This window comes from Podarcis cretensis (assembly GCF_951804945.1).
Source record: "Podarcis cretensis genome assembly, chromosome: 2".
Classification (NCBI taxonomy): Eukaryota; Metazoa; Chordata; class Lepidosauria; order Squamata; family Lacertidae; genus Podarcis; species Podarcis cretensis.
Window position 1 is genome coordinate 13,579,066 of NC_137171.1, and position 23,318 is coordinate 13,602,383.

At 44.7% G+C, this 23,318-nt stretch overlaps 1 protein-coding gene across 1 annotated transcript in view; it reads left to right on the forward strand.

Annotated features, from left to right (window-relative positions):
- Positions 1-5,832: 5,832 nt before the first annotated feature.
- CS (citrate synthase) overlaps positions 5,833-23,318 on the forward strand; it is a 32,981-nt gene continuing 15,495 nt past the window's right edge. Inside the window, exon 1 of the mRNA XM_079966399.1 lies at positions 5,833-6,094. Within this exon, the coding sequence (XP_079822525.1) occupies positions 6,041-6,094 (54 nt within the window). The 5' untranslated portion in view covers positions 5,833-6,040. The remainder of the gene's footprint in view (positions 6,095-23,318) is intronic.

Below are 23,318 nucleotides of genomic sequence, written 5' to 3' on the forward strand. Positions count from 1 at the left end.
CATCCTTCTAACCTGTACAAAGAGGGAGGAGCAAGCCAGTTTATATATTATGCCTCTGGAGCGGTTGTCTTTGCCTTGCAGCTGTTTTACCAGCCTCCACATGTATAGACTGGCTCCTGGTGAAAGCCAGTATCTGGCTTGTAAAATCCACAAGGGTGCTGATACTGAGCACCTGGAATTAGGGGAGGGGTTGTTGTACTCTTCAAAGGGCTTTTAATACCTGTTTAAAAACAAATGGGCCAGCGATGGCAAGAAAATAAATCATGCTGTGACTGACATGATCAACAAGAAACTCCTTACAATTTGTTTCCTTTAGTTGTGCGTGGCAGCATGTGTGTACAGTGATACCTCGGGTTACATATGCTTCAGGTTACATACGCTTCAGGTTACAGACTCTGCTAACCCAGAAATAATACCTCAGGTTAAGAACTTTGCTTCAGGATGAGAACAGAAATCGTGCGGCGGCAGGAGGCCCCATTAGCTAAAGTGGTGCTTCAGGTTAAGAACAATTTCAGGTTAAGAACGGACCTCCGGAACGAATTACCGTATTTTTCGCTCTAGAAGACACACCAGACCACAAGACGCACCTAGTTTTTGGAGGAGGAAAACAAGAAAAAAAATATTCTGAATCTCAGAAACCAGAACAGCAAGAGGGATCGCTGCGCAGCGAAAGCAGAAATCCCTCTTGCTGTTCTGGCTTCTGTGATAGCTGTGCAGCCTGCATTCGCTCCATAAGATGCACACACATTTCCCCTTACTTTTTAGGAGGGAAAAAGTGAGTCTTATAGAGCAAAAAATACGGTAAGTACTTAACCCGAGGTACCACTGTATTGATAATGTAAAATGCTGGTTGAAAGATTTTTATTTAGCAGATAATTAACCTAGACTAGCTGGCTCTTTCCACTGGGCATAGGGGTTGGAGGATCAAAGCTAAAGGAAAATTAGTGGATTTTAGGTGCTCAGAGTGGTTTAAAGATAATGAGGAAGCGTTTAAGTATGGAGGGAGGAGATTATCCTACTGTATTGTAATGCTATCAATCAGCACAAGAAGAAGAGGCAAGTTTGCCATGCTGCATTGTTGAAAGGCCAACAGTGGAACTGTATTCCCCTTGTGTGCTCAGTCAAGACATAAAGAAAAATCAGGCTGTGGGAAGAATTGAGGGAGAAGTTTCTGTTTCTTCTGACAGACGCTAGCAACTATTTGGAAATCATAGAACTTGAGCCAGTATTGCCTCCAAGCTTGGGAGTGAACTTATTCTCTGGTCTAAATCTTAACCTCTGCCACAAATTTGCTCAGATGCAGATTATTATTACCAGGTAATGAGCAGTGGTCCCCGAGAGGTTATGAACTGGTTTGGACCCTGGACACTGAGAAGATTGATTATATCTTTGTAGTAACTAGTTAAGAGTCCTAGGACTTCCAGTGTTAGGAAATGGGCAGATGAATGTGATGGAAACTTTGGTCTGCCATGCCAGCTGACTATTTAGAGGCTCTGGGTGAATATGACTTTATTAGCTAAGTCCATTCTGTCCTATAATTTTACCCATGCGACAGTGAAATCCAACCAGATGCTATTCAGTCAGGAAAGTGAAGTGAAGCTGTAGTGGTAAGAAAGTTAAGCCTCATCTTTATACATTAAGCTCAATATTATTCTATTAGTCTTATGCTAATTTTTGCTGCAAAGTCTGTATTACTAGAAAATGTTTGTTTCACTTCCGTACAATTCCAGTTCACGCAGGGAAGTTGCTCAGAGGTCACAGCTGAAAAAGAACTGATTCATTAACAGGTTTATGCCCAACCTTCCCAACAATGTAGAAAGGTGCACAAAGTAGCCCAAAATTACAAGTGGTGAAACTGTACAAAAAGAAAAGCAGTATACAACAGTGTAAGGCAGAAGAGTAGAGTCAAAGCAGCCAAAGCAGCTTTATTCAAAAACCAGGTTTTCACCTAGAAAGCCCCCTTTCTTCTTCAAATTTTTATTCTTGACCCTGTTTTCCAATGTTCTCTCGAAAGCCAATTCTCAAATAACTTAAATCTCTTTCTTCCCAAATCTGCTCCCCTGTTTATTCCTCAGACTAGCTTTACTCCAAAAACAACAGAGTAGTACTTCAAACAAAACTATCAGTATAAATTTCATTACCTGTTATTTTATGGCAACAAGAGAACTAAATTGGCTGTTTAGTTTGTTTGTTATGCTTCTATGAGATACAGCCTCCTGTCATGAATATATCTTTTGTGTGTGTGTGTTGCATCCATGGATAACATGGTGAAGAAGAAAAACTTGTAGAAGCAAAACGTTTTTTATTTAAGATTAAAACTGAAATAGGGTGTCTTCCTCTACCCCTTCTCTTCCTTATTTAAAAATTTCAATTTAAAAATTGAAATGTAGGGATTGTTCATCTACATAGACAAATGGACGTAACTCGTATTCATGAATGACTGGAAGTCCTTGCAGGACTAATTGAAATAGCCTCTGCTGCAATCTGGAAAGAGAATACTACTGTGACCTTTTTGCCCTGGTTCAGCATAAGGACTCTGCACTCTGGTCACACATCTGCTGCATGAGGGGGCAGCCTGGCCATAATAGCAGGATGTGTGCTTTGGGCTTTGCAGCTTCTGGGAGTGTGGTATTTGAAGCAAATAGAGCAAGTGGCCTAGACAGAGTTCACTGGTCTGATGTTGCTTGCCTGGCTAATGCTAGGCTTTTGTTCTGCAACATCTAATGCAGTGTCACTCTTTACCACCCGCTCTGGTTCTATGTGATAGAATCCAAAATTGTGTCATAACTAGCATGATGCTTGAGTGATGTCCCTATGCTATTAGTCTATGGGCCAGGGGTCAAAAATGGGGTGATCATTACCACCTGGGGTGAATAAACGAAGTAACTTAGCCTAAAATTATCAACCATATTAACCATTTGCAGTGAGTCACCATAAAAATCCCTTAATTACAGTGGTGCCTCGCAAGACGAAATTAATTCGTTCTGCAAGTTTTTTCTTCTTGCGAGCTTTTCGTCTTGCGAAGCACGGTTTCCCATAGGAATGCATTGAAAATCAATCAATGCGTTCCTATGGAAACCGCCTTCAGACCAGGTCTGGGGACAGTCTGTCTCCCAACCTCTTCTGAAGGCTGGGGGGGGGGAACAAGGGTTTCTCCCCACCTCCTGCCCCGCAAGCTCCGGGGACAGGAGGGCTTCGCTGCCGACCGCCAGCATTTTAAAAGCCCCCGGGACAGCGGAGGTCTTCTGAAGGCAGGCGGTGGGCGAAAGTCTTTGTCCCCCCCCCCCGCCTGCCTTCAAAAGCCGTCCGGGATAGCGGAGAAACGCGCTGCGCTTCTCCGCTATCCCAGGAAGGCAGCCGGGGGGGAGCAAAGACTTTTGCCCCCCGCCGGCCTTCAGAAGAGGTCCAGGAAGGCCGGCGGTGGGCGAAAGTCTTTGCTCCCCACCGCCAGCATTTTAAAAGTGGTCCGGGATAGCGCCCACCGCCTGCCTTCAGAAGACCTCCGCTGTCCCGGGGGCTTTTAAAATGCTGGCGGTCGGCAGCGAAGCCTTTAAAAGAGGTCCCCGGAGATTTCCCTATGGGCTTTCTTCTTGCGAAGCAAGCCCATAGGGAAATTCGTCTTGCGGAACGACTCAAAAATGGAAAACTCTTTCGTCTTGCGAGTTTTTCGTTTTGCGAGGCGTTCGTCTTGCGAGGCACCACTGTATGTGGAAAATTAGCCAAAAACACATAATGCAAATTTGGGCTTTAAGTTTCACAACTTTTGTCCAGTTTAGGTTAAGAGGGCTCAGCCTGACTAGGAAACATATATGTTTTTGTAGGGAAGTTGTGTGTGTGTGTGTGTGTGTGTGTGTGTGTGTGTGTGTGTGTTGCAGGGGGAGCATCACTGAATGGTATAGTCAAATCTTCAAGTAGGGTTAGATACATGAGGAGCAGCAGCAACAACTATTCGGTTATTGTATAGATTGCAAATGGTTGATGTAAAAGGATACGCAGGAAAATAAGGAACAAATAGGAAGCCATGGAGGCATTGGCAAGGAAGTCTTGAGATAGGAGATAACTAAGAAGTTGTGTATATTAAATCCTGGAAAATGCATTAAAAAAGACATCAACCCAATTCCTTTCCCCACATTCCCAACTATGACTTGTATGTCATCCAAATAAATCCTACCATCAGTAATGACTTTCCTATCCTGTAGAATACTACAGGGACAAGACTATACAAAAATGACTGGAAACCCAAAATTTACGAATTTGTTTAGTTATTCACAGGTGTGTTGTGCTTTTGGCAGAAATCGTGTGTATTTTTGCCCAAGGGACTCGATGCAACAGGCAACCTTCCCCTGTTTAATGTCTGCTGCCAGGATGATGTTGGAGGAGCAGGTATTTTTAAAAACAACAACAACAACCAGTAAAACATTCTCATTCTAATCCTACTTGACTCTCATTTTATCTCGATTTTATGGGTCCACAAGGAACCAGAGAAAAGCTTGGGTGGAGAAATAAAACCACCCTGTTTTCCTCTGGCACAGTGGCGTTGTACTGCTGCTCCCCTCAGGGTTTTCCTATGAATCCCTAGACCGCCTTGGGATCTTTGGATGAAAGGCGGTATACAAAATGGATTGGTTGCCTGGCGCAGGGCGAGCCTTACAGCTCATTTCTGCTCTGAATCAAGTCCCAATGAGTTCCATGGGATTTTGCTCTCAGGTTTTACATGGAGGTAAGGGACACGGTGGTAAGGGACACAGGTGGTGCTGTGGGTTAAAGCCTCAGCGCCTAGGGCTTGCCGATCGAAAGGTCGGCGGTTCGAATCCCTGCGGCGGGGTGCGCTCCCGCTGCTCGGTCCCAGCGCCTGCCAACCTAGCAGTTCAAAAGCACCTCCGGGTGCAAGTAGATAAATAGGGACCGCTTACCAGCGGGAAGGTAAACGGCGTTTCCGTGTGCGGCTCTGGCTCGCCAGAGCCGCGATGTCACGCTGGCCACGTGACCCGGAAGTGTCTCTGGACAGCGCTGGCCCCTGGCCTCTTAAGTGAGATGGGCGCACAATCCCAGAGTCTGTCAAGACTGGCCTGTACGGGCAGGGGTACCTTTACCTTTACCTTTAAGGGACACGGGTGGCGCTGTGGGTTAAACCACAGAGCCTAGGACTTGCTGATCAGAAGGTCAGCGGTTTGAATCCCCGGGACGGGGTGAGCTCCTGTTGCTCAGTTCCTGCTCCTTCTAACCTAGTAGTCAAAGTGCAAGTAGATAAATAGGTACTGCTCCAGCGGGAAGGTAAATGGCTTTCTGTGCGCTGCTCTGCTTCACCAGAAGCGGCTTAGTCATGCTGGCCACATGACCCGGAAGCTGTACGCCGGCTCCCTCGGCCAGTAAAGCGAGATGAGCGCCACAACCCCAGAGTTGGTCACGACTGGACCTAATGGTCAGGGGTCCCTTTACCTTTACTAAGCGATGTGGGGAGAGAAGTTAGGAATAAAGTTAGCCTAAAAGAAGAGCAGTCTAGGATCAGACAAGTGCCTATCTAGCCCAGCCAAGAGGCCTACGGAAAGCCCACAAGACTAGCAACACCAAGTACTCCCAGCCCCTCAGCCGAACCCGCATTAATTTATATATGTGTATGCAGACCAGACTACTTCAGACGCTGTCGCCACGCAAATCAGGCGCCTGACTCGGGCGCCTCACTCCCAGGCAGCACCACGCCCTTGCCCGCCCGCGCGCGGACAAGCCCCGCCCCTCCCGCCGCGCCGCCCAATGGCGCCTCGGCGACGTTTATGTTAATAGCCTGGGGGTCCTCCGCCGGGGCCAGGCCCCGCCCCTCCGCTGCTGACGCCGACGCCGCGTTGTGAGGACCCTGCCGGGCGCAGCCGCTGCCGCTCCTTTCCTCAGGCGTCTGCTGCCGCTCTTCAACCTTGGTCTGGCCTGCTTCCCTTCTCTCCCCCCCCGCCCACCCCCGGACTTCCCTCTTCTCCTCGAGGCGGCCGCTGCTTTTCGCCCCTTCGCCGCCGCCGCCGCGTCAGGTTCTCGCCGCTCCTCGCTCGCCATGACCTTGTTGACTGCCAGCAGCAGGGCGGCCGCGCGCCTCTTGGGTGCCAAGGTGAGGTGAAATTCCCTTTCTCGCCTCCCCGCCGGCCATTTCGCCCTTCGCGGGGCCTGTGACAGGCCGCCCTTAAAGGGGCCGCGCCCTCCACGAGACTTGCCCGGAGGCCTCGCGAGGGGTGGGAGGCTGTGTAGCGCGTGTTTGGGTGGTGGTGGGGGGGGGGAGGGTTGCGTCCCAACTCTTGCTAAGGAGAAGCAGCTGGGATCTTCTCGGGATCTTCCGGATCCCTTGGGATCTGCCGTTGCAGGGTGGGGGTGGGGGGGGTTCGTCTTGCCCTGGTTCTGTGCAACTTGGGTGTTCCCGCATCGGATCCGGAGGGCTTTTAAATCTCAAGAGTTCGAGCCCCACGTTGGGCAAAAAAATAAAATAAAATCCTGCATTGCAGGGGGTTGGGATAGATCAGTGTTTCCCAACCTTGGGCCTCCAGCTGTTTTTGGACTACAACTCCCATCATCCTTAGCTAGCATGACCAGTGGTCAGGGATGATGGGAATTGTAGTTCAAAAACAGCTGGAGGCCCAAGGTTGGGAAACACTGGGATAGATGACCCTGGGGGGGACCCCCTTCCAGCTCCAAGATTATGGGAATTCGTAGGGTGCGGGGTCTCGTAACGCGATTGTAGCCAAGCCAGTGGGGAGTGGGGCCTGTGCTGGGTACATCTGTGTCCTTGGGGTGGGACTGCCTTATCTACCGCCTTATCCACCGCTCCACTTCCACGTTTCTCTTTTCAGAGGACGTTGCATTAGGTCTAGGCTTGTTGAAAGATGTCCTCGACTTTATTACCCCGTTAGGTTGCTGCTTCCCCTCCCGTATGAAATCTTAAAGGGAGAGGGATCCTTATTATGTCCGTCCCCCGGGGGGTGGGGTGGAGAAAGACAACGAGATGGTGAACTGCGGTGGTTGGTTGGTGGGTAAGAGGTAAAAGAAGAAACTGTTGCTGTGTAATATATCCCTTTCTCCTCTCTTCCCATTAAGAGGGTTGACTTCATTTTGAGATTTCCATGATCGTATGTTTTGGGAATATCAGGCCTTGGGAATTGCAGACTTGGCTTTTTCCTGTTCACGTGACCTCTGGATGGGAAACTGCTCATTCCCTCTGACAGGGGCGGTTGTATGCTCCCACCCCCAGTCTTAAGTTTGGTATCTAGGGGAAAGGTGCAGAAGGCATATTCTGGTTCCTTTTTATAGCAGGTGGGTTGAAGCAGCTAAACTGGTGCATGTTGGTGGAAATTTAGCTAGAAAACTGTGCCTCCTTTCCCACCTCTTTTGTGATCCCCAGCCCTTATTAAACAACTTGATCACCTTTAAGCTTCTCCTAGGATGCTTAGAGGGCAAAAGGGTCAGCTGTCAAAAGGGTGAAGTTGGGATGGAGTATCCCTTAACATGAGTAATCAGCGTCATGCTGCTGGTTGCTAGTATTTCCTAAAGTGGAAGAAATACTAGCAATTGTTTCATGGAAGGGAAACAATGCATGAATCTATAAATTAATGTTTGCTGCCTGGCTCACACCCCAGCATGGTGGAATGTTGGAAGGGCAAAGTAGGTCTCTAGTCTAATGTATTTGGAAAGTAGTGCAGCTTCCTAGTAAGCATTTTCTTTTGCTGCAAGATTGCAGTGATAAAGTTGTGGGATGTATTAGAGGCATCAAACGCACCATGCACACACATCCTGTAACAAGTGACATTTCTTGAAAGCAGTCTCTTTCTATTGGGCTATTTTCCAAGTGCCCATTTTTTCTTCGTGATCTGTGTTCTCCTTTGCTACAGTCTAATTTTCTGCCTTCTACTGAAAGTTCAATATGCTGTTTGCTGTTGTCTTGCTGAAAAGTCTGGATGTGGCTTTTTCCCTAGGATAAAGGGCCACTTGACAATTTTATTTGAACTACAGACTCACTAAATTCCCTAACCAATTGATTGCAAATGGCTAATCCCAGAGCATTTATTTTGGGCTTATTTACCTTTTCCCCATTCCTGACTTCTGCCTGCTCTGTTGCTGTACTTTGACTAAATTTTGATGACTGAAGAAATCTGTTCTGTTTCTGCGTAGTACAGATATGCAGCAGGGCAAGTAGATAGTGAAGTTAAAATTAGGACATACTTAACTTGGGTCTGAAACAAAAGCCAGATGAGCCAGACTTGTAGTGACCCGAGTAAGCTCTTCATCTCTCTGCTCCTAATCCTCTCCCAAATACCTTCCCCCTTTTCCTTTTTTGATTTTTAGCTTTTTATTTCTCTTTTAAATTTTGCTTCTTGTGGTGATGCCTGTTCTTTCTCTTCAGGGAGTAATTGCATTTCCAGCACTCTTAATTGTATTATGTGGGTGTCTGGAGATTTCAGCTTTCTCTGTGATACTTACAATACTGGGCTAAGATTGTAGATGCTTGAGCAAGGGGGAGGGGGAGGCAAATTGTGGGTCCTACATGTATTTGTCTTGCTTACTGTGTAATTATTGGGATGTAGTATTTGGATCCGCTCAAATCTGGTGTGGTTGAGAACCACCCTGGATATACAAGGGTGTCCAGGGATGTGTCTGGTTGCAGTTTCAACCATATACAGTATGTGCAATTAATGTTTTATGTATTTATTATTTGTTACATTCATTTCCTCCCAAAGGAACTCAGAGCAAGCATACAGATAACCTAACATAATAAAATGCTCATCTAAATAAACACTGCAATAAAACAAAATTTGTGCCTTCTGCTGGTAAAGCTCTTGTATTGCTTTATCTGAGTTGTGTAAAGGAAGTGCCTAGTTCTTGAGTGTGCTCTTTGGCTGGACATACTTAATATATTGTCAAGTCACAGCATATATGCTGATAGTGTTAGTCCCAGTGATACATATTCCATGGCCTCAAAAACATTGGGTGGGATACAACTAACTTGTTGGGGGAACCCCAGAACAGGTTTAGAAGTGCATTGAGGGGGGGGGAGTCCCATTGCATGAGTGGGCCTAATTCCTCAAACACATACCCCACTTAGTGGTACCGTATTTTTCGCCCTATAGGACGCACCTTTTCCCCTCCAAAAATGAAGGGGAAATGTGTGTGCATCCTATGGGCCGAATGCAGGCTTTCGCTGAAGCCTGGAGTGCACCGACCCCTCTCGCTCTCCAGGCTTCAGGAAGCTATCCGCAAGCTTTGGGAGCCTGGCGGGAGTGTCCGCCGGGTTCCCAAGGCTTGCGGGCAGCAGCCTGGGGGGGGGATAATTTTTTTCCCTTTATTCCCCCCCCCAAAAAAAATCTAGGTGCGTCCTATGGGCCGGTACGTCCTATGGGGCGAAAAATACGGTACATTGAACGAATTCCACCCACTGTGTGGTTTTTAAAGAGCATGTGTCTCTTGCTTGCACATGTTAAGACTGTACTTGCCAATAAGATGTTACATTCAGGTTTGAATAGGTACTCTGAGCTGGGATTCTGTAATGGGGATGGCAGAACCTGTTTTCCCCCAAGGATTCTTCTGGTTTACAGGTGAAGAAAGCAAGAGCTTTAGCGGGGTGTAAGCTTGTATTCCCTGAAGCATTAATGGAGGAAGTAAGCTCTTGTTTGCATAAGGTTTACCTAAGAGTGGTTTCCTTATCTTGTCCTGATTTGTATTTTAAGAGTGTGGGAGAAACTTTGGGTGCGCTTGGGCAATTTGGTTGTTCTTGTGCAATTAGAAGTATATAAGATTCAGAGATCCACCCAGCCTCAGTCAGTGCCATATAGAAGTGCACCTTTCTTGTTTCGGAAAGAGATGGTGTGCTGGTAATAATCTCAGCTCTGCTACTGTTCCTGTAAACTCTTCACCAAATACTCTGCCTATCAGCAACTCAGTCCACTGCTCTTCTCTTAAAGAATGGGGTTTTGAGTTGAGAGTAGTCTGTTCAGGTGTTTGTAAATGACTAACCAAAATATGCTAGGAAGGGAAAGTGTACATGAACACACTAGCTCTGCATTCCCAAGCCTGTTGTCCCTTGTGTGTTCTAGGGCAGCAGCCTGCACTTGGGAAACCACTTGTACTTGTTGAGTTCCCATGCATTTTGGAAAACTGGAAAAGCAGGGTTCTAGAACAAAGGGAAGCTTCCATGAGTACAGGAGCCTTCCTTGCTGCAGGCAGATGTATTGGAACACACGGAGAATGATAGACCTGGAGGATGCAAGAGCTAGGGTGTTTGTGCATGCACTTTCATTTTAGTTAGACCCTATTACAAATGCCTGAATAAGTATAATGTGGAACTGCAACTCTTGGCAGTCTTAACTGTTTGAAAGAACCCCCTTTCTTTGTTCCTAAGTGTTATGCAGCATTTTCTCTTTTTGGGTGTTCTTTGGAACTCTATATGTGGATATTCAGAAGGACAAACAGGTTAATGTGCAGCATAAAGTTATTGAGGCTGGATAATGGACAGTGAATGATCAAATAAGTTTGGGAGTCGCTACAAGGAGCAGTGTTTCAGAGTGGTCTCTTTGATAGCTCAAACTCTGCAGTAGGGACAGTAAGCCTCAAAATGAAACCAGTTCCAAGGCTGCAACTTTGCTTTTGCAATCTAGTTGCAGGGGCATCAGGACTGATAACCATGACAGACATAACCTTGGTTGGAGACTAAGGATATATCCGCACTGGGCCTAAGAAGGAGCCCTCAAAGAGGAAGAAGCCTGCATTGTTGTCACTGGAACTAATAGAGCCCTGATCTCCAGAGCCTTCCACATTAGTTTTAGTGGTGGGTTTTGTCTGTTTAATTCTATAAGCTACTTTGTGTGTCCAAACACAGAAAAACAGGGTAAAAATAATAAAAGCAAGCAACCCCATATCAGTAATTGAGAGGATCTCTTTCAGAAAGTATGTGCATGAAAATCCATTGCATATATTTGAGTCTTTGGGCAGAAAGACAGTATATAAATATAGTTAGTACTGTAAATAAATAAGTAAGTAAATGAATTCACAGCCATGTTGTGTTAACTTTAAACAAGTTAAGGTGTGTAAAAAGCACAAGATGATGCCAAAACAAACAGGTGCTTGTTGGGGTTTTATATCTTCTAGGAAACTCTCCCTGCTGATTGGCAGTGGGTCTGCTACATGCAGCAGGTCCCTCTCATAACTCCTATTCCATAGTCACAGTTTCGTCCCAAGTCCCTTATGTTAGAATTTGGGTCCCCTGAAGGGGCCAGTATTCCTGCTTTTGTCAAATCGACTTGAGTGATGGCCGAAGGAGAATGTGTATCTCAGTTTAATTTGGCACACCTGTAAGAGGAAAAAAACATTTTCTAGTACTATAGGCAAGTGCTGCTTTGAGAAACCTTTGCACGGTTTGGACCTCCCAAGTCAGATGGCATGATTCACGTTTCTTCCATGGTGAGTTATCGTCCTACTGAGTTTTGCTGGCAAGCTGGCCGTTGGCTGGATTGCATCACCCAGATCCTGATAACCAGGTTAAAATGACATGGAGGTGCTTGGCTGACCTTGCCACCTTAATTGCCCTTATTGTTGGGTGCATGCAGTCAAGCTAAACATCAAGGTCTGTTTAAAGTAGGTTGCATTCACTGAGCCATCTGACAGTGCCTCCAAATAACGCGGGAACATTATTAGGATATTCTTTATCCTTCAGTATCCACACAAGAGAACAGGCTAAATCCAGGCCAGCAGCATAGCTGTCTTCCCTAGCTTAGAGAAGAAAGCACAGAAAATGTTGTTGCAGAGGTTGGATGCGGCTCTCTCTGGGTCACAGCTTGTTCACTAGTCTGTGCCTGAACAGATTTATATAGGAATCCCTTAATTGGCTCGGACTCCTGCTGGCAGATATAAACTGCCCTCTGCAGAAAGACAGCATTATCTTGAGTGAGGTCTTCTGATCTGCTGTCTGTATTCCCGTTGCAAGGGTGGGGTGTGACAGTTTAGCTTCTGAACTTTTCCATTACCTTCCTAGTAGGGATGCATCTAAGCTGTGAGAATTCCTTCCCTTCCAGAACAAAGAACATAGACTTTCTGAAGACCCTTCTGCCTTAGCAGCTGTCTTCTATCTGTGCATGCAGATGTATGTGCATGCCCACTCCACTTAACATACCACTGCTAAAATGCTTTTGAGGAGCCAAACTTGTGGCTGGGCAACCTTTCCTTCTCAGTTATAGGTGGGAAATTGCTTTTATATCACAGCAAAAGCACATAATACACTTCAGGCCGTTCAGCTGTGATATGTCCATTGGTCGTGGAACCTATATGTAATTTGTTTTATTGGTTTTAAAGAACATGTATGCAAAAACTCCCTCGTTCTCCTTGCTTCATAGGGACCGTTTTCAAAACTTTAGAAAGCTCAGCCTAAAACAAGACACAGGAAAAGGACAGTTTCCAGGGTCTATGGGGGGGACCCAGTTTTTTGTCCAGAGTTCTAGTTCTATCTTGACGTTTCTACTGCATTCCCATTCTGTTCTTTTAAGTGTTCTTCCTTTTATTGCTTTAGCATACCAGTCAACGGCAAGCGATGGTCTCTCTAAAGGTATAGCAAACATTTTGATCAAATTAGACCAGCCTTCCTCAACAAGTACCCTATGGAGTACAAATTCTGATCAACTCCAGCCAAGATGGCAGATGGCCAAGAGATTATGGGAGTTGTAGTCCAAAACATCTGGAGGGAACTAGGTAGGGGAAATCTGAACTAGACTATTAAAATAAAACAGGTTATTTCATTTATAATATTTATGTCTTGCTTGTCCATTCATAATCCTGAAATGGTTAGGTTTAGTATTGTCATTATTATGTAATAACACAGTTGAGTGCAGGGTTTCTGTTTCCTCGGTGTAAAAACATGTCCCAAGGAAAAAGGCTGCTGTCCTGCAGTAGTAAAGCATAACCACTTGTCAGTAGTAACCTTATCAAACCCTAGTGTGTTCATCCTAACTGGGGTAGCTCAGTCGGTAGAGCATGAGAATCTTAATCTATGGGTTGTGGATTTAAGCCCCATGTTGGGCAAATGATTCCTGCATTGCATAGGGTTGAACTAGGTGACCCTCTTGGTCCCTTCCAACTCCATAATTCTATGATTCTACATGAGTAGTTTATTAGTAAATCCTCTGACCCGTCAACTCCATATGCTTCCAGTGGCCTGTTTGCTGAAGCTCTAGAAGACAGCCTGTGAAAGCACATGGGGCTCATTATCTTTGCTTCTCTACCCTCTTGCTCATTCTTTTCTTAGGATGCTTTAAAAAGTAAAATAAACCCGTTTCATATATTAAATCTGGAAAGCGACTGCAGTTTCTAAAGTTCAAGGTGAGCAGGTTTTGTCCAGACTTTGCAAAATTTCTTCACAACTGCAATAAATATTCCACAGTACAGTACTTGAAAAGAGGTAGTGAAGGCATTCAAAATTGGAATAAGAAAGATTTCAGTTTTCTGAAAAAAATATTGGTCTCTTATGAAGGCAGAGATTATTTAGGACCTAAGGCTCTTCCTTTTCTTTCTGTTTACGTACTTCCCTTCTTCTGAGTCAGAGCTTTCATGACTCTCATTTCTAAAGCACCAGATGCTTTAGATATTTAGGAAAGAATAGGTCTATTTATTTATTTTTAATACAATGCAATCTTGCTTGAGGCTTTCTTGTTTTTTTTTTTGTTTGTAGAACAAAAAAATAAATAAAAATGGCTGCAGTCTTGCTTTTAAGAGTACTCTAGATTTCCCTAGGCATAATTTCCTGCTCTGGAAGCTGTAATGGTCATTTGTTCTTAAATTGATTTACCAAGACATGGTGAATAACACTGGTTTCTTAGTTTTCCCTAGAGACAGCTTACTCCTTTTGTACCTATCCTGCAGGTGTTACCCAAATATTGCAAACACCTAGAAGGGAGAACTTCAACTGAAATTAAGCAAAGATTCACTGGTGTCAAACTCCAGAAGCTCAACACACTTCCACAGTAATCAATCCATAAATCAAATAGTAATATCCAGCACTATAAATAAATCATATCCTGCACTATAAACACATTGGGCATTTAACCACTTGGATGACTCCCAGAAATTGGAGTCTTTTATCTGCCACCTTCCCTCCCAATTCTTGAGTGTGGTGGTTTTCGGTATGCATAGTATTTGTTTTCGTTTTTGAGAGGTATATCCTGTGGAGGAGTTTCATGTACAGGGTGGGGAATGGGATGTTGGACTCCTGCATCAATCAAAAGGCAACATTCTGTCCTGAGTACTTGGTTCTACTGAGAACAGTGGGAAGAAAGTCTGATATACAGTGGTACCTCGGCTTACAGACGCTTCAGGTTATAGACTCCACTAACCCAGAAATAGTACCTCGGGTTCAGAACTTTGCTTCATGATGAGAATAGAAATCACGTGGCAGCAGCAGGAGGCCCCATAAGTTAAAGTGGTATCTCAGGTTAAGAACAGTTTCAGGTTAAGAACGGACCTCCAGAACAAATTAAGTTCTTAACTCAAGGTACCACTGTACTGGTTGTTGGGGGCGAGGAAGCTTCCCCATGCTTTGAAGAGAGAAGGGCATCTAGGACCTGAGTCTGCTTTATGCCTTCTCTTTCAACTTAAATTTTAGGCTTCCTCAGTCAAGGAAAAGGGGAACAAATGGGGAGAGCAAAATAGGATAGGGTTTTTGAGGTTGTTTTTTTTTTTTTTGGCATACAGTGGTGCCTCACAAGACGAAATTAATCCGTTCCGCAAGTCTCTTCGTCTAGCAGTTTTTTCGTTTTGCGAAGCAAGCCCATTGATGGCTTAGCGGATTAGCGCTATTAGCGGCTTAGCTGCTTTTAGCGGATTAGTAGATCAGCTGATAAGCGGCTTAGCGGCTTAGAAAAAGGGGGGGGGGGAAAAACCTGCAGGAACTCGCAAGACATTTTCGTCTTGCGAAGCAAGCCCATAGGGAAATTCGTTTTGCAAAGCGCCTCCAAAACGGAAAACCCTTTCGTCTAGCGGGTTTTCCATCTTGTGAGGCGTTCATCTTGCGGGGCACCACTGTACTTTATCCTTGAATTCAGCAATGTCAGCTCCTGCTGGTATACTAAAAGAGAGAGAACACGCACAAGAGCTGGAAACCACACAATGGAAAAAACAAAGATAAGTCTTATTAATAAAAATAATCAGATGGCACCTGTAGTACTTTACTAACATAATACAGTTGGCTTGCACAATGGCTTTCAGATGATGCATGAAAATTAATCCCTAGCCAAAGACTGCAGCTCCAAGTTGGACAAAGGAAAGTGGAGCCACAGAAGAGGCAGAGAGCTAGCAAAGAAATATCATAATGCAGTTAAGATGACACCTTGGGGTACAAACAATTCTCTTTTTGGTGGACTTCTTGTAATATACGCAGTCCTTCCATGTAGAGATATCAGACTTGACTGTGCGATGCTGTCAGGTGGATACTAATGTGGGCACGTCACTATATTGTGTGGTTTTCCTGAACTCCAGAAATGTCTTATTCTGCTGATAGCTGGAGTGTCTGCTTTTTCACCATCACCCCTTTGAAATGTGTAAATACCAGAGTTCTCATGGATTTATAAGTTCTCCAGAGACTTGAGTACTTTTCCAGCTCTCCATTTGCACTTTGACTAGATGTTTCTTTCCTAGGCAAAGAATAGCTTGTGAAAGAAACTCATTCCTTATTCTCGGATTGCTTATCCTCAGAATTCAGCAGTGTTTACCAGAGCATTTCTGACTGAGTGCATACAGCAATGTATGTCTAGCCTCTCCTGGTGCAACTCAACACAGACTATAACTCTTCAGTTAGTGGCTGGGGCAGTCCAGTCAGAGGGATGTGGTACAAATAATAAATTATTATTATTAACTTTGTGAGAGAGGTTACAAATATGGCAGGCTCCTTGGCTCACTCTAAAGTCTGACAGGATCATGTCACATTTATTATATTAGTTTTGTATTCTGTATTTTGTTAACTGGTGGCTGACAGGCAAGTGCACTCATGATTTGAATAGAACCATGATCCTGCAGACAGTGTTAGAAACTGGGATAGAAAAGCTAGGAGCCAAATGGCTTCTGGGACCTGGGTTGTGGGCGCCAAAACAGAATTTATAGTCACCACTGGGGGGGTCAGCAACACTTTATTTTTTGCTTTGATAAGCATGAATTAATATGCAATTCACCTAAGTGACACATTGTTAACATCACATTTTTAGCAGAAATCGTTAATACATGTTTAATTTGGTGTTTACAATAAACATATTGGTACAATGGTACCTCAGGTTATATATGCTTCAGGTTACATACGCTTCAGGTTACAAACTCCGCTAACCCAGAAATAGTGCTTCAGGTTAAGAACTTTGCTTCAGGATAAGAACAGAAATTGTTCTCTGGCGGCGCGGCAGCAGCAGGAGGCCCCATTAGCTAAAGTGGTGCTTCAGGTTAAGAACAGTTTCAGGTTAAGATCAGACCTCCGGAACGAATTAAGTACTTAACCCGAGGTACCACTGTACCATACTTCAGTTTTCAAAATGCTTTGCTTTTTATTATTAAACTCCTTAACATAATGTCTATTCTTAACATATATTTCAAGTATTCAAAGCACATACATTTCAGTAATCCTTGAGTGTCAGCCAGGCGCAAAAAATTGCACCCATACTTTTTGAGGTGCTTGCAAATGGAGAATCTTTAGGCACAAAATGTTCTCTGCGCCCTGCTAATTTCAAACCCTGCCTGCAGATGTTGGATTCCAGCTCTTATCAGCCCCATCTAGCATGGCCAGTGGTCAAAGCAACATCTGGAGGGCCAGTGATCCCTGATCTACTGCAGGCATGTACTATAAAATATTTTCACCTTTCTCTCAAGCTTATTGTGCAATGGATCTGTATAGTTCTCCTAGAAACAACTTGTTGCAAAATCCGAATCTGACAGTCATTGGAGACACTGTATATGTTGTGGCAGAAAAGCAGTGACAGTTGTTATGTGCCACGTTGTCAGCTATTTAAATACCTGGTGGATTGTTGTTGTTTTTAAGCCTATAGTTTTAGACTCATACAAATGTGCATTACATTCAGAAGACTTTGGTATAATAGATTTTTAAAAATTAAAACCCATATTAAATATCAGGTTTGTGTTTTTATTTAAAGCAGCTAAAGCCACAGTGATTTAAGTTGGTTATAATAAAAGGTGCTGCTTTATTTTCCCCAGAAGTTTATTAGACAGGCTTCTTGATCCATCAGGAACACAGTGAGCTCCAAAGGGTTGTGATATCCTCAAAGTGTCCTGTTCTTCTCTCTCACACACTTACACAGAAAATCAGCACCGTCAGATTTAGCAGCGTTTCTTTATCTTGCAAAAGCAAAATGTTGCCTGCAGATTATAATAACCCACTTCCTTGCCAACCCACTTGCCTAGGTAACTACGTTAACCACATGTGTTTCAAAATATGAGACACAGCTTTTCCTTTCCCATGTTGGTGGCTATTTGCAAGCCTGCTCCTGTTAAAGGGGAGCGGGTGTAGCTAAGGTTAAAAACTTCACAAACTACCGTATTTTTCGCTCTATAAGACACACCAGACCACAAGACACACCTAGTTTTTGGAGGAGGAAAACAAGAAAAAAAATATTCTGAATCTCAGAAGCCAGAACAACAAGACGGATTGCTGCGCAGCGAAAGCAGCAATCCCTCTTGCTGTTCTGGCTTCTGGGATAGCTGTGCAGCCTGCATTCGCTCCATAAGACGCACACACATTTCCCCTTACTTTTTAGGAGGGAAAAAGTGAGTCTTCTAGAGCAAAAAATATGGTAATTTGAAACATTATAGGCAACAGACTAGAGAATCCAAGTGCACGAGTTGTATAGCAAAATACAGGTTTATAAGATTCCCATTGCGAACTCCCATTACAGTACTCTTGCATTCTTCACAGGACATGAATTTCTCTCTTGTTGAGGAACAACTGTGACTGTATGCAGTCCTCTTAATCCCTGAAATAGCAGGGTTCGGCCTCCTCCCTGTAAATGTTGCAGGAAATTACCATCTTCAGCTTGTCTTATGTGAATGTTTTTTTCCCTCCTTCTCAGCCTCCTCCTAATCAAGAGTTGTCCCAAGATAGTTCTCTAGGTCCAGAGTGGAAAAGGGATGTTTGTTGCTTAGATACGGCTCTGGGAACCACACCATTCGCCCCAAAGCATCCTGCTGTTTACTTTTAATAGTGACCAAGCTTTTGCTGATTTGCTCTGGAGGGTAAAGCTGTTGCAAGTTAAAGCTTTCAGTGTACTGATTTTTGGCAGTAGCCTGGATCATAGAATCATAGAATCATAGAGTTGGAAGAGACCACAAGGGCCATCGAGTCCAACCCCCTGCCAAGCAGGAAACACCATCAGAGCACTCCTGACATATGGTTGTCAAGCCATATGAAAGTCGCTGCAAAAGAACATAGTGTTGCCGGAAGCTGCTGCCTGGATTTATTTATCCTGGATTATGTAGGGTGACTTTGGAAGAACTGTGGTGACACTGCTTGGTGGAGCTGTGGTAGCGCTCCTTCTGTTCCATGAGGCTTTATGTGCCAGGACTGTGTTCAATGGGCCTGGCCACCAGCAGCCTCTGCGGTGGAGTACCTGTCATCAGTCGCAGAGGAGCGCATGTTGAGCCAAGGAACTCGGTTGCTCCTGCGTGGCCTGTCCTGGAAGATAGGCAGGCAGGTATGCGCTGCTCAGAAGGCATTAAAAGCATAGAAGAGGTAAGCCGGGAGCCAAAAAAGGAGTTCAAAGGATGCTCAGAGGACACTTTCACAAGTGAAGAGCAAGTCAGCTGGGGGTTGGGAAAGTCTTGTCAGTAGTGCCCAGGGGACCATTCATTGGAAACTGGCAGCTTGCAACTTGGCTAAATTCCTAGACTACATTGCTTTATTTTTCCTACTCAGTAGTGGGCTCCGAACATAGAAAGCTTCCTTATATACAGTCACACCATTGGTTTGTCTAGTTCAGTATTCTCCACGCTGACTGTCAGTGGCTCTCCAGGGTTTTGGGCAGGAGTCTTTTCCCAGCCCTAACTGGAAATAGCAGGGATTGAAAATGAGACCTTCTGCTTGCAGAACATGTGCTCTGCCGTTGAGCTTATAGTCCTTTTCCATAGAGTCCTATGCCATAGTGCCATAGAGTCCTGACCTCTCTCAAAAGTCAGGAGGTGCCATCGGTTTTACAGATGTAGGGTGCGTGTGTGTGGACTTTTGGTGTTCTGTGTTGCCCCAAAAGCAAATCTAGAAATACACACACACGCAAAAGGCACTTAATGCAATATTCTCCAGGCCAAAGGCTTTCTGTCAAATTGGCAGTGCTGCCAGTTATTAAATGTACTTTCAGTATTGCTGCGGCTCTGGTTCCATGCTTATGTGCATTGAACTGATGCCACCGGACCTGATTGATAAGCTAATTGGTTTTAAGAAACCTCCATCTTGATGTAGTCTTAGAGTCATGCTGAGTCTTCCTGCTCTGAAAACACTTTTCCTGTCAGCAGAATGTGCTCAGCTGAGGCATAGGTTGCCCAAGTTCCGATATAGAAAGTGGTCACGGAAATCCCTTTGGCTTGTGTCCTGTCGGTGTCTGATAGGACCTGTCCCTTGGCTTTTGGCTGCCTCTCAAATTTGCTGGAATTTGTTTATTCCAAATACTTCATGACAGAGGGACAAAAGAATCATCAGTGGTCTGGACTGTTTTGTTTTACTATACAGTAGAAAGCTTCCTGTCTGGCTGTAATCATATGGGGATGGTGGGATTAGTTTTTTTTAGTGTAAGGCTTCTGTGAGAAGGGGGAAAAAGGAAGCCCAAGGTCTCCTTCTTTGCCAGCTCTCTTTCTTCTGCTTCCTGTCTGCCATATTCCATGAACCCCCACCCCTCCTTCCTCTCTGCTACGGGGACTGGTTTGCAATGAAGACAAGAGTCCTCAACCTAGAGCTTCAGATCTGATCCATTGAGATGGTACACTCCAGATGGGAGTGTAACTTCCATCATCCCTGACCAATGGTCATGCTGTCTGGGGCTGATGGGAGTTGTAGTCCAGCATCATCTGAAGGGCACCATGTTAGTTATCCCTGCATTAGGTCGAAAGGATGTTTGCATAATTTACCTAATTCTACTCCCCACCCTCTAAAGAGGGTTTTTGCCAAATTCTAGCTTCTGGCATGTTGTAAGCCTAGCAGGTGGCACTGTGAGTTAAACCAGAGAGCCTAGGCCTTGCTGATCAGAAGGTCGGCGGTTCGAATCCCCGCAACGGGGTGAGTTCCTGTTGCTCGGTCCCTGCTCCTGCCAACCTAGCAGTTTGAAAGCATGTCAAAGTGCAAGTAGATAAATAGGTACCACTCCGGCGGGAAGGTAAACGGTGTTTCTGTGTACTGCTCTGGTTCTCCAGAAGCGGCTTAGTCATGCTGGCCACATGACACGCTGTACGCCGGCTCCCTCGGCCAATAAAGCGAGATGAGTGCCGCAACCCCAGGATCGGCCATGACTGGACCTAATGGTCAGGGGTCCCTTTATCTTTTTTAACCTAGCCCTAGAACTTTAAAGGGGGCCTGTCCATGCACATGTGGAAATCTCCTTCCCAGGCTTTGTCCGTAGTAGCATGCACCTTTCCCTTAGGTGCCCCATCAGGTAGGTTGGTGTTCTGGGTATTGGAACACTTTATCCCAAGTTTTACAGGCCACCTGGGGGAAAGCTGAGTGCATTTGAGTGCAAGAAAGTAGAAGCATTCCTTCTTGCAAAGGCAAACTGTACTGAGACAGCTCCTGTGTGTGTTCTGTCACTTGAGATGTGTTAAGTCAGCTCTTAGCTATATCATATGCTTACCTTGCAATTAGTTTCTCTTGCTGTTCCACTGCTGAGTGCCACTTGCAGCCATTGCTTCCTATATCATTGGCTGTTTCTCGGCATCTTCTGTTATTGTAGGAGATGGGGCTGCAAGAAAGGGAAGGGGGAAATGGCTTGTGACTGGAGGGGGTGCCTTTGCTCATCTAAAGCTTTTCTCCTAAGATTAGACGTAAACGGCAAGCAAAAGTATGGATATTTGGGACTTCTTTTCAAGTTGGCGACATACAAAATATTCTAAAGCACTTAAAAAAGAGAGTAACTGTGAACATGACAAAAGCAATGCAACAGCAATACAACAGAAAAGCAAACATGTTCCTCAGGCACCTTGGAGAACGTTTTCAAAAGCAGGCATTGCTTGCTGGTGTAAAGAGCGTCAACTCAAGGGAGGGAGTTCCACAGGGTGGTTGCCACAGCAGAAACAGACCTGCTTTGAGAAAAGATTAGACGTAAACGGCAAGCAAAAGTATGGATATTTGGGACTTCTTTTCAAGTTGGCGACATACAAAATATTCTAAAGCACTTAAAAAAGAGAGTAACTGTGAACATGACAAAAGCAATGCAACAGCAATACAACAGAAAAGCAAACATGTTCCTCAGGCACCTTGGAGAACGTTTTCAAAAGCAGGCATTGCTTGCTGGTGTAAAGAGCGTCAACTCAAGGGAGGGAGTTCCACAGGGTGGTTGCCACAGCAGAAACAGACCTGCTTTGAGAAAAGATCTTACTCTGCATGCTCTTCATGCTTTCCAAAGGAAAAGGTTTGCAGAGCAATGCTTTCTCAGATGATCTCAACCAGTGGGAAGGCGCAGTATGGTACTCCTTGTGCAGGGAACTGATTCTTGATTTCCTCTGCCCACCCCCACCCCCAGCATGCAGTTTCCTTGTCTTCAGTTATCAACCCTTGTTTGTGTTTGGTAGCTTTTGAGAAGTTGAGATTGGAAGGTGCTCCCCTTGAGTAATGCATACCTGGGATCCAAGTGCTTAGGAAGTTTAAGTACGTTGGGCCAAAAACAGTGACTATAGTTGGGGGGGTGTCCTTGTTTATGTTGCTCATATATGCAACCTTCTGCACTACTGCTTATAACTGGGGTTGTTCACAAGGGAGGCTTAATCTTAAAAATTGAAAGATTATGATTGGGGCTGTGCATACTTTAAAATAAAAAACCCTAGGAAAAGAATCTGAATACAGGACTATAATGACCAAAATTATGCAAGGGGTGGGAAGCTGAATTTGGTTGCCTGTATAACAGATACAGATTCAACCAACTTTCACCCGTCTCTTTTGTATGCATAATTTTGTTTCTGTGCCTTCATAGTGCCACAAAACACAACTATGGATATGGCATGTGACCTGTGAGCAATTTTGGGGTAAGGGTGTTGGTGAACATTTCCAAGCGTTAATATTTAACTTTTTTTAGTCGAAGTTCTGCTGTTGAATGATGAAATTAGATTCTTCACTTCACCAAAGTCCTTTTGGGCAATATTATTATACAGTGGTGCCTCACAAGACGAAATTAATCCGTTCCGCGAGTCTCTTCGTCTTGCGGTTTTTTCGTCTTGCGAAGCACGGCTATTAGCGGCTTAGCAGCTTAGTGGCTTTAAAAAAAGGGAAAAGAACTCGCAAGACGTTTCGTCTTGCGAAGCAAGCCCATAGGGAAATTTGTCTTACGGAACGACTCAAAAAACAGAAAACTCTTTCGTCTAGCGAGTTTTTCGTCTTGCGAGGTATTCGTCTTGCGGGGCACCACTATAACCCACGTGGTGGTCTGTTAAATGCAGACAATGCTTGTGTCTAACACTGTCTGTGTCAACCCTTTGGCTCTGTAATTCTCATCTTAGCACATATTAACAGGTTGGAAACTCAGCAACTTGCAGGTATCCAATGCTGCTAAACCAGCAAGATTGCCGGACTGTGAAACTGTAGCACACTTTTGCTTACCCTCCCTGGTGTACATGACTCATGATGAGCACTTGCTGAATGGAGTCCTGACCAAAACTCTTAGGCAGCTGATGCCAGGCATCCTACATTTGCAGGGTACAAAAACCAGTGGAAATTGCACAAAGTGGAAGCTGTAGGAATGGGGACATAATGTGTCGGGGAGAGAAGGGGGCGGGGAGAATACAATTAATGCAACAAAGAAAGTAAAGCCTAGTGTTTGAAATTTCAGAATTGCTTCACCATAAGACTCCTGCCTTGGTTTTAGTATTATCACTCAGCAGAAGTATAGAAAACTTGGTTCCTGAACCTAACAAAAGCAAAAAAATAATAATCTAAAAAACATTTGTTTGATTCTTTGCAAAGAATGCACTTCTGTATTGGTGGTAGGAGCTATAAGGAAACTCCCAAGTATTTCAAAATGTTCTTCCCATGTGCTATAGTGAAAATACTGATCTATGATGGCAGACTTCACTTGTGTGATGTTGTCAAGCAGAGGCGCCAAGTTGAGCAGAAGATTGGAAGGGAGCCGATG